General features: G+C 34.4%; 1 protein-coding gene across 2 annotated transcripts in view; it reads right to left on the bottom strand.

Annotated features, from left to right (window-relative positions):
• Positions 1–12,241, bottom strand: part of Nubp1 (NUBP iron-sulfur cluster assembly factor 1) — a 79,734-nt gene that overhangs the window by 15,241 nt on the left and 52,252 nt on the right. For both annotated transcript variants that reach the window (XM_067100659.1, XM_067100660.1), the window contains exons 5-8: positions 7,434–7,535; positions 6,062–6,152; positions 5,379–5,533; positions 4,881–4,991 (exon numbers count right to left, since the gene is read on the bottom strand). In XM_067100659.1, coding sequence (XP_066956760.1) covers positions 4,881–4,991; positions 5,379–5,533; positions 6,062–6,152; positions 7,434–7,535 — 459 coding nt within the window. The remainder of the gene's footprint in view (positions 1–4,880; positions 4,992–5,378; positions 5,534–6,061; positions 6,153–7,433; positions 7,536–12,241) is intronic.

Below are 12,241 nucleotides of genomic sequence, written 5' to 3'. Positions count from 1 at the left end.
TTCTGCTTCATGAAACGGACATCTTTTTTCTTAACAAAAACTTCAGTATTTTGTAAGTAATTTTTAAAAAAATCCATTTAAAAAATGTTATAGATCTGAATGATAACCATACGCCAATTCTTGATGGTTTTTAATGGCTCAATAGAATATTCTATTTTTCCATAAGCAATTTTTTGTAACCAAGCAAAATGCGGAAGATTCCCTTGGAATAAATGAAGTTATGAGTTCAAAAGTAGTCACTGTACTTCACACTTATTATCTAGAGGTCCACCCTCCCTCCAAAAGACAACTCTAATAGTGGATAGCATGGGTTTCCTTACATTTTGATAAAAACTGTGAGAAATTTAAAAGATAGTGTGGCTAAATTCCACAGGAAATTTTTAAATGTCTGCTACTAGTAATAAATTTTTCCCAGTACTGTAGTGCCATACTTCACGAACATACAACTTCCTCTGCAGATCAGATCCTTGTGTCATAGAGAGGTAAACAATGCTTTTGCACTGTCTGAGGCAAACACAAACTATCCAGCCAAAAATATCACTAAATAATCACAGTAATTCTAAGATGATAACATTACATTGTTTATATATCAATGGTGCCCATAAAATTATCATCTCTTAGCACCTCCACAAACAAAACAATTTGAATCTTCAATTTTCTGTGTTCAACAATTCAATTTTCTGTGTTCAACAATAAAGTCTGGATAACTTCAACAACACTTGGTAACATTACACTATCTTGCAAAATCCATTACCTTACGGTTTCTTAAGTGCAAGTCAGTTACATACAGAAAACTACTATGTCCTACTCAAACCTCTATGATTTCATAAACAAAAAGACTTCATATATTTTACTTTAAAAATAGTGTGACTCAAATTAGGATATTTTTAAACCATAATGTTTGACCTCCTTCATCTATATTTAACTTTTTAATAGTGCTGCCACTGTTTGTCCTCAAAGGAGTTACTCTCATGGTCCATTAGAGGCTCCATAAGATAGACTAACTAATATAAAGAATTCTCTTTTAGTCGGTCTCAGCCAGTATTAGTGCACGTTGACACTTGATAGAATATAGGACTCAAGATAAGAGGGCTCTTTCTCTTATCTACAGCAATTACCTCAGTTCTCAGTTCCTATTGTCAACCTGCCTAGGTAATTACCTTAGTAATTACCTAGGCTAATTAGTGCTAGGCCATGTCTAAATTTACGCTACAATGTGCGGGGAAAAACATCCGCTATCGTCAGCTGTAGTCAACTATTTACCGCCCAAATCTTGAGTTACGTGAATCAATGGTTTGCTTGTAGTATTTGATTATCAAACTGAATGGTTTTTGTGAAAATGTGTTCCCAATCATCATTAATATCAGGGAACTTGTACCAAATTTTTCGAAGCTTTCCCTTCACGGAACTACTTCGCTGATACCGGCTTCAACAGAAATCGTATGGCCAATAAACAGTGCTGCTCTTGAAGGTATGCCCTTCTTACCTTAGTAATTATCTTAGGCTACTTAATAGATAGGCTAGGTTGCTTCATTTAGATTAGTAGCCTAGTAGACTAGCTGACCGTTCATATAGACTATGCTAGCCGAAAACCTGCTTCTAACCGCATTTGACTTCCAAATCTTGGATTAAATGAAACCAATTGTTTGGCGTAATATTTAATTGCCATACTGAATGGACTTTGTGAAAATGTTCCCGTTATCAAAAATATCAGGGAACTTGTATCAAATTATACAAAGTTTTCCCCTCACAGAACTACTTTGCCGATAGCAGCTTCAACAAAAATCGTATAACTGACAAACAGTGCAGTTCCTGAAGGTTATTAATATATGCCCTTCTTACCTTAGTAATTATCTTAGGCTACTTCATTTATATTAGCAGCCTAGTAGATTAGCTGACCGTTCATGTAGACTATGCTAGCCAAAAACTGGCTGCTAACCTCGTTCAACTTCCAAATTTTGGAACATATGAAACCAATTGTTTGGCGTAATGTTTTAATGCCATACTGAATAAATAGATATTACTGAGTGTAATATCTATACAGTGCTACAGATAGTTAGTACCAAATAGTTTCTAATAAGAGCTTGTTTTTTATATCACTATCAGCACCGCAATTATGCAAGGCCCATACCACCTGCCATGAACATAGCCCTTGTAGAAATAAGGGGAATACGGTTGGTTGCCAGACACATGTGACATTTGTAAGATGTTCCTGGCAAAAAGTTTTAAGAGTGAAACAGCCTGCTATTAGTGCCTCATTGGGTCCTAGGTTTCAGTAAGGGTACGGAAGGGGGAGACTATAGTACATCTTCTGGGCAATAATTCTGGCAGAGTATATTTCCCTCCATTTCTGAATGGGACTCATGTTTGGGCCACAACCTGAAAGCACTGGTTCCTAGTACCTCCCAGGTCAACCCCTCTGATGGAGAAGAGTCATTTCTTGGGGGAGATGTCCCTTTTATTAGACATAACTTGGATATTGTCACTGAACCTGCCCTGCTGAAGCTGGAAGGACCAGGGACACAACTTTCAGCTGTACACAGAAGAGATACCTCAAAAGGAAATCTATCTCCCATGCAGCTATAAGATACTAAAGAGGATCCCAGCCCCCAAAAAGGGAAGTATAAGGATCCAATGACACAGCTTTCAGCCGTAAATGGAAGAGATACCTCAAAAGGAATTCTGTCTCCCAGACAGTCATCAGATACTAAAGGGGATCCTAGTCCCCCAAAAGGGAAGTATAAAGATCCACCTAACCTTGACTGAAGTGTCTGTATCTTCTGGGGGGTATAGTAATTCACTCAGGTTTTCTGATTCATCCAAGATTTCTGTCCCTTAGTTGCTGGGCAGTCGTAGTACACCCAAAAAGGAAGTACGACTGCTGAGGCACAATCAGATTGCGCAAACCTCCTCCCCACGAAAGGGAAGTATGGTTTGTTGTAATTGCTGAATTCTGCATGGAAATTATAAGCGGTAGTAAAGATGACCTTGCAACAGAACGGCAACATATCAGGGACACTATCCATGATTCCAAAGATGAAGTCAGGCCAGTTCTGGACACCGAATTAGATGTACGGTGTAATGATGCTCAGCCTTTAAACAAAAGAATAAAATGGCTGCACAATCTGCCTGGGCGGAGTTTTGGCATCGGAGCTCCAACTGGTAGCAATAATACAGCCTGTTTGGGCTACAAAACTTCAATTCAAAAGATAGTAAGGGCTCCAACTCTCTGAGTAACCCCAGCCTTCTATCCCTTCACTTTTAAAACATCAATCAGGTGTACACATATTTTCAGAATTTTGTGGTAAATGGGAAACGAGAGCCAATGGCAGAATTGAAAGCCATTTGTCTCTGTCATCCCGATGTTTGATAATTCTACTAAGCAATAGGCAACACTTGTCCTTCCTTTTGAGGGGAAAAAGCTCCTGTTGGACATGGCTACTCAACAGTTTAGGACCCCTATGAGAAAAATCTCAGAGGGGGCAGCCTTGGCTGGATTCCATGCCAGGCTCCATCTCCTCAGTACCAAAATCTCTATTACTATGCTGGAAATTGCCATTAAAAGGCTTCCACTGTAAATTATCAAAAAAAGATAAAAAAGAAAAGACATTTATTCAACAATTCACTTGGATAGTGCTGTGCAAAAGTGCTGTATGCAGTATACTGATTAATATAAATGAACTAATCAAGCAGTGTAATATTTGCAAGAAATACAGAACATTATATAAAACAAGTAAAAAATGTGCCAAAGTTTCTTCAGCGCAATCAAGTTTTCTGTACAGCGTATAATCAAGGCCACCAGAAACAGATCTATCTTTCAGTGGTCTCAGTATAATGCTGCGTGAGCTGCTGCCCATGAATCTTTAACCACGGCCTGGTGGTGGCTTGTCCTATATCATTGCCAGATGCACAATTACAGTATGTCTAATTTTAACTGTATATGAAATAAAAACTACTGAGGCTAGAGGGCTGCAATTTGGTATGTTTGGTATATCCATCTGAGGGCAGATGGACAGACAAAGCCAGCGCAATAGTTTTCTTTTACGGAAAACTATAAAGTATATATTTATAAATGTTGGAGGAAAGAAACTTTATTACAGACACATACTATATAGTCAAGCTTTTAATGTTTGTGTCTACACTGAACAAGGAGATAATTTTTTGTTATTCTGTAATTACAATACAGTATAACAACAATTTGCAGGATGTTTAACCGTTTTAGGTACCACAAGTAAAACAGAGATGATTTAAAGTACAGAAGTGTATACCTGAAGGATGTGCAATGCCACTTCATATGTGATTATCATCCAGTGATTTTGGGATCTGCAGGTGAACTGTACTGCTCTTTGTATACTGACTGATGTGTTAATTTATATTAATTAAGTACTACATACAGTATATTTACACAGCATTTTCGAAGTTTATTTATTGCATGAAAGTCTTTTTTTGATATTTTAAATGCACTACAATATCATCTGAAGCTTCTGCATTGTGTTGCTATAGGTTCCAGTAAATTATATGGAGAATTTCACAATTAACCAAATATCACACAACTATATTTGATGATCTTAGTTAACTAACAGAGATTTTAATTAATTCTGATATTATTAATATATATTTATTAAAACATGCAGTTTAACAGACCACTGTGGCTTTGTCATGAACAGCAACAACATGGCTACTGTATCTATCACTAGTGAAACCATTGTAGTAAAAATAGATTGGCATTACCCGTGAACAAAAACAAATTTTTCCTAACATAAGGTTTCCAAACTTATCAGTTTATTCTACACTATTCTTTCACACATCCAATGCAGTTCAACTGTAAAGCAACTTGTTATTACATTTAAAGGAACATAATTGTATTAAATGTCACATACCTTACACTTTGGGCACACAAATGCAGTCATGTTTTCTACAATACCAATTATCGGTATATTAACTTTCCTGCAAAATGTTATTTCTTTGCGGACATCCAGAAGTGCAACTTCCTAGAAAAAAAAGAAAAAGAAATGAAATTTAAGGAATGGTTACACTGAAAATTTTATTTTCTTTAGCTCTGAAAATATAAGATAGACCACTGTGACCACTGTGAAATGCATTTGACGGAATCAAGAAATCAATAAGATTTCACGCACTATAGTTTCCTTTCCATGACAAAATGTTAAATTAGTTACAGTACATCAAAACAAGCAATTACAGTATCTAGTTCAAATTTACTTTGGCCTTTTCTCAGTAGCATCTTAAACATTAAGAAATTTCAATTTTAATGGAGTAATGATCAATTAGTCCCATCAAAATACCTGTATAAGCTTACCTCTTTTCAGGACACTGCAGCTTTTGCCTACAACATACAGTATAACACTTTTCAGACATACCTGTGGTGTTGTAACAATAATAGCAGCTACTGGAGGGGCAGCTGATAAATACTGAACAATGCTTAAATGTTCATCACTTGTGCCAGGAGGTGTGTCAATAACCATATAATCTAAAGTACCCCAATCAACATCACGTAGGAACTGTTTGATCATACCTGCAAATATGTCTAATGAGAGCTTTCCATTCTGAAAGAATCATGCTACAGTTTTAATATTTACTGCAGCTAATGTAAGTACAGCGATAAAAATCCATCAAAATAAATTTGACAATTCTCATTTTTGCCAATTCTGAAAGAATAAATAATTAATATGCATTATAATCAGACCACGGAAGAGAGGATCAATAGCTGAATTTTAATAATAAAAATAACCATTTGGAACAATAATGTTCAGCTGATACTATAATAAAAAATACCATATATCCAATCAACAAAAAAATATCATTAACTAAAAAACAGGAGCGCATGAGTCATTTAGTGCTGCAAGAAGATTCAGTGAATAAGAGGTAAATATGTTAAGAAATATCTAGTATTACTTTTTAATGTTATGCATAGAGAGACGATATAACATAAACTGAAAATGAAGCATAACTTGCAAACTACTGAGACACAGTGTAAGCCTAAATTCTTCATTTCAGTTTTTATACATTATCTTCCAATTAAGCTAAAATTGGATGTCGTTACCATTCTTTTTGGGCCCTCTCCAGATGACTGCATCATCCTTACTATTCAAAAGGAATCCTATTGACATCACAGCCAAATTTTCACCAACGTACTGAAAAGAAAAGAAGGTTGGTATCATGGTAAAGGTGATATTATGTGGGGCATGGAAACCTTAATTATCTATTTTTCAAGCTGATGTAAACAGCTTTGAAATGGAAGAGAAATGATAAAATATACTTTCTATAAATCACTTGACCAACAATATTTTTATCATTTAATTAATTAATTACCAACTGAGTTTTTTGGCAACGTATATAACTTAAGGGGTCACTGATGCCACTAGCTTGCATGACTATCATATATATGATGACTAAAAAAAAAAAAAAAGATAAAATATAAAAAAAATAATAAACAGATGAGTCCCTCAACAAGAGAAACAATACACTTGAAGGTAAAGTACTTAAAACCACAGTGTTGAAGAATATATTGTTTTATTTCATTCATTATAACTACCTCATAAAAGTTTTGAAAGCAAGTATTCACCATTACTAGTCCAGCAACTGAATAAGCGCCTCTTACTCATAAACTAAACTTTGACATTCAATGATCAAATGCTTAACAATCAGTAGCACCCAACAACTGTCACTAAAGGGTTGAAGGCCCTTAAAAGAAAACAGAATTTTCTACCCTAGTGTGGTCAATCTTAATCTATAAATGGTTTTGTCATATCAAATATTTCCCAGGATGCAAAGAATTTGATTCTCCCTTCATTTTCTGATTCTCTAGCTCCCATTAATTGTTCCATACATCCTCTACTTTGATTAAAATGGGGAAAAAAGTTCAGATCTGAACTTGCATTGAATTTTGACAATGAGTAAAAACTAACATTGATTCCTTATTGTATTCTAAATTCTTTCAAAATGTGAGGTGCATCATCTCTTTGAACATTTAGTTTTAAACCTGGAATGCATCTACAGTGGTCTACTAATGAAAATTTCCTCATCAGCATCACATAATATTCTGGCATTTTAACACTGGTGATTCTAAATTCTTCAAGGAATCTAAAAATTCTATACCAATGTGGTGTAAGTCAGTACAAATCTCAGCAATCAAACCACTGGTTGGATTTCTTAGAGCACAGCTTCCTGAAGGGTAGCTTAGAGCTAGGGCACATAGTGTCCTAAAGCTAGCTTAAACTAAAATTAATTTGCTAAAACTTTACTTATAATCACCCCTCGATGAAATATTGCAATTTATTTACTAATCCTTTAAGCTTCCATCAATAGTTATGTCTAAACATAAAGAAATCCAGCCACACCAATGACTACCAAAATGCTCTGAAACATATTAATGTACAAACAGATAATCAGATCTGAAATCGAACAATACTTACAATGGGTGACCAACCAGTTCCTGATGAGTGTACTTTCTCTTCTAGTGCCCCTAAAACTCTAGGTTGAGATGGGCCACAGATATCAATATCCAAAATACCAACCTGGGAAAAGTAGAGAAATACAACACATTTACTTACACAATACAGCCTGAAGTAAAAAATACAAATATTTTTAGTTAATAAAGATGTAAGAAACAGTCCACTGATAACAGTAATAAAACAATAAATAATAAAATACAAAAAATGTCGTCTTAATAATTACTATAGACACACTTACTATCTGTGCAATAATTCCCGAGTTCACTTGGCAAATACATATATTAAATATTTCTCTCAAAAGATAAAGGCTTACAATGTATATTTCTCCGTATCTAAACCATTAAATTATGGGAAGTATCCCAAACACATGGTTGAATGATAAAACAAAACAGGACCTTAGTACAGTCTCTCTCGTTTCATTTTCTAGACAAAGTCTATTACATAATTAAATAATCCTTATTTCACACTTTCTGACTGACACAGGCTTAAGCCAAATCTTTCACTTCAGTTAGCTCGGTTAATGTGAATATCTCTCCAATTGAGAAATTACTACTTTGAAACAGCAAGAAGAATTAAGCCTCTGAATAAACACCAAAATATTGAATTAGACTTACCTTTAATTATTCAAATGTTATTACTATTACACTATATATATATATATATATATATATATATATATATATATATATATATATATATATATATATATATATATATATATATATATATATATATATATATATATATATATATTAAGTAAGAAGAAAGTATAAGAAGAAAAAAGGATCCCACGAACATGAGTCTTAGAAAAATTTTATGAAATTTCAAATCAATTGTCTCCGTTTTTCGTCATAAAAAAATCATTATTGTTCCTTTCTTATTTGCTTATTTATCTTGACATCTGAATGAAATCTTACAGTTCCAATAAAAAAAAAAAAACTATTTTTAAAATTTTCTGTTTGCTTATTTATTTGCGCATTTCAAGTCAGACTCACCGTTCATGTTCCTTTGTTTTTTGTTTATCCATCTAGACATTTTAACATCCATCTAGACATTTCAACATCCATCTAGACATTTCAAGTTTCACTATTCTTCACAAAAAAATCCAGTGTTCCTTTCTAGTTTGCTTATTCATCTAAACATTTCAAATACGTTTCACCGTTCTTCATCACGAAAAAGTGTAGTTTTGTGTTTTGTTTTCTTATTATCCAGACATACCAAACAAGACAAAACGTTCTTCATCAGGTTCCCTTCATGTTTGCTTATATACCTAAGTTTCACCATTCTTCATCATAAGAAATTCATTGTTCCTTTCTTGTTTGCTTACTTATCTAGATATTTCAAGTAAACCTCACCGTTCTTCATCATTTTTCATTCTCCTTTGCTTATTTCTCTAGACATTTCAAAGAAGTCGCACCATTCTTCATCACGAAAAATCTATTGCTCCTTTCTTGTTTGCTTAATTACCTAGACATTTTCCGATAAGCCTCAACGTTCATCATACAAAATCTATTGGTTATGTTTGCTTAATTATCGGGTCTTCGTAAAAAACCTATTGTTCATTTTTTATTGTTTCCCTAAATAGAAATCTTATTCATTTGTTGTATACTTGCCAGTATTACTTTTCAAAGACAGACAGACTGGTACTTGCTTTCATACACTAAAAGAACGCAGTAAAAGGAAGCAAAATTAATGTAATAGGACAATTCCTGAAAAAATGCAAATACCTAATTTTATTCACCAAATATTTCCCAAAGCTTCCTAAAAACGATATTTGGAGAAAAATATACACTGCAAGAATATAAAAGAAAAACCCTGAAATACGTGGAATACCGTTTACTCATAGTCAAGAAAAATATCGGCAGACCGGGACGCGTGCAGGTTAAATCCCAGACGTATCGTCTTCCCATAATGACTACAGGTGAGGTTCTTCTTCGAAGAGCAATATCATTCTCCACTGGACGATGTCAACACGGAGAGAGAGAGAGAGAGAGAGAGAGAGAGAGAGAGAGAGAGAGAGAGTCGAATCGATAATTCTGCAGATGAAACACTGGAGACAGAAGGAAGTTCGGATGAATGTGAACTAAGAATTGGATGAAAATATACCGGTTCTTTGAAACGTTAATAAAATTCACAGAATATAAACATATTTTAAGTGCTTTTCAGAAACCTCTACTGTAGATTATTATAATTAGTCAAATACAAAACACTCAAATGTATACAATACGAGTGTAATATATATATATATATATATATATATATATATATATATATATATATATATAATATATCTATGTATATATATATATATATATTAATTTTCCGTCATGGAAAACAATCAATAGATGAAAGAAGTGTGCATATTCTCCACCAGAAACTAAAAGATGAGAATCGGAAAAAAAACTCCGAAGATATGAAGATTCTTGAAAGAAATATAGTGATGCCACTAAAGCAATATCAACGAAAAAAATTGTTTACAAGAAAGTCCAAATTTAATATATATATATATATATATATATATATATATAATATATATATATATATATATATATATATATATATATATATATATATATATATATATATATACTGTATATGAGAGAGAGAGGGAGAGAACACTAATTATCAAATGAATTCATTTAGAGAATCAAATCTAACAACAAAAGTAAATAAATTGGCAATAAAAGCCCGCAGTTACAAGTATATCCCTATTTATAAATGTTGCTCAGAAACAAAGCTCAGGTTTCAAAGGCAACAAAAAATCCCACAGCGTTCCATCTTTCGAGTTCCGGTTTTGTGACTCCCCCTAAAGTCAGACTGCATTTTCGCCATCTTTCATTAAGCGATTGCTGGATCTGGTACGGGGGGGGGGGTTGGAAAGATTCCCTTAGAACTTGGTCATAACTGCATTAGTGCATTTAAGTTTTGGAGAATTTCGGTCACAAAATTACTAATATTAAGAATCCACTGCAACCATAAATAAGAAAACGTAAACTAAACTGGCTGTTATACGCTGTAGGCATTACATTACAAACAGAAAGGGGGGGTAGACCGCGGACCCTTAGATGGACTCTGTTCTCCCAGTCGACGACTCTCACTATAACGACTTGGCGGATTAAAAACCCAGTGACCAAGAAATGTGACCGGAAACGACTCCGAAAATGTAACATGAAACGCACGAGCCCACCGACCCTTAATTCGTTTGGTCACCGTTTAGGTGTAATGACATAATCCCCATGCAGCAAACCCATACACCCAAGAGCGGTACATATCCCGCCTATATTTAGAATCAGTTCGTCGACTACTCCGCGCGATTGCTGTTCCCAGTGACGCTTATATGCCTAAGACCTGTTTCCCTTTCATTTCCAGAAAGAAATTAATGGCCGCTGCTTCATTGTTGCGTCATTCATTAGGTCCATTTCCATCGACCGTCTCTCCTTCCTCCCTCCCTCCCTCTCCTCGGTCACCTTCCTCCTTCCATCTCACCGAGTCTCTTCCCTTTTACTTCCTTTAAAAAAGCGTTTAGATTAACTCGACTTCCAACGTCCATTCTCTTTGATATCTTCTTTAGATCCCTCTGTTCTCGATGCACACTTCCGTCTATTTTTTCTTTTGCCACAAATAACTATTACTTTTTCGGCATCTCTTTGTCTGTCGCCCTTATTCCCCCTCTGCAGGTATGCGATATAATCCCCAGGAGTCACTAAATACCTCTACTACAGGAATAAGGTTGGTGATCAACACATTACGTGCTACCCGACCTTCCCACAGAAACAGATACCATTGGATGGCGACCAAAAAGTTATAAAAAGAAATGTCTGGAATGCCTCTGCTACATTAACAAATAAAAACAAATGGGAATTAATCAGATTCATACAAACATCAAAAACAATATTAATAATAATTAGAATATAATGAAAAAATACAAACAAAATGACATCTGAGCCTCTTCAGGTCACATAAATCTTCACACTGTTGTATTGTTACCGTTATTAATCTCAGACTTTGCTTAAGAACAATCCGTACATTTTATGAAATGATATTCTTCGACATCTCATGTATCACGCTGATGCCAATCAGTTTATGGCATGACCAAGCTTGCACAATTGCGCCTACACACACATCATCAAAATTACCTCTAACAACGGAAGCGTCAAAGGACACTTGGATAAACAGATAGCTTTTATCGGTGAAAAAGAGAGCGTTGTGTATGTGTAGGTGAAAGAGACAGAGAGAGGGAGCTTCAGCAAACAATTCTTTCCCATTCAGATTCTCTGGATAAGATAAATAACCTGGCTACGTCTGGTGTATCCTAAAATCACCAGTAATAATGACAATAAATACAAGAGAGAGAGAGAGAGAGAGAGAGAGAGAGAGAGAGAGAGAGAGAGAGAGAGAGAGAGAGAGAGAGCGTTTGACCTATACACGCAACGCCCATATCAGTCAGCTGGTAAGGCCGGGCGATCCATATGGTACGGAGGAACAAAACGAAGTCATGTGCCGATAAACGCAATGTTACGAAACGCAATTACCATAAAGGCTACAAATAGTGATTACCCGGTGTTATTACAGGTCATCAGAACTAGAGTAAACCACAAAGAACGAGTTATACGATAACAAAGGTTTTATATATATATATATATATATATATATATATATATATATATATATATATATATATATATATATATATATATATATATATATATATATATATATATATATATATATATATATATATATATATATATAGCTCATTTTATCGGAAG

This window comes from Macrobrachium rosenbergii, chromosome 56 (genome assembly GCF_040412425.1).
Source record: "Macrobrachium rosenbergii isolate ZJJX-2024 chromosome 56, ASM4041242v1, whole genome shotgun sequence".
Taxonomy (NCBI): domain Eukaryota; kingdom Metazoa; phylum Arthropoda; class Malacostraca; order Decapoda; family Palaemonidae; genus Macrobrachium; species Macrobrachium rosenbergii.
Note: the sequence above shows the minus strand (reverse complement) of the source record. Positions and strands in the feature narration are given on the sequence as shown.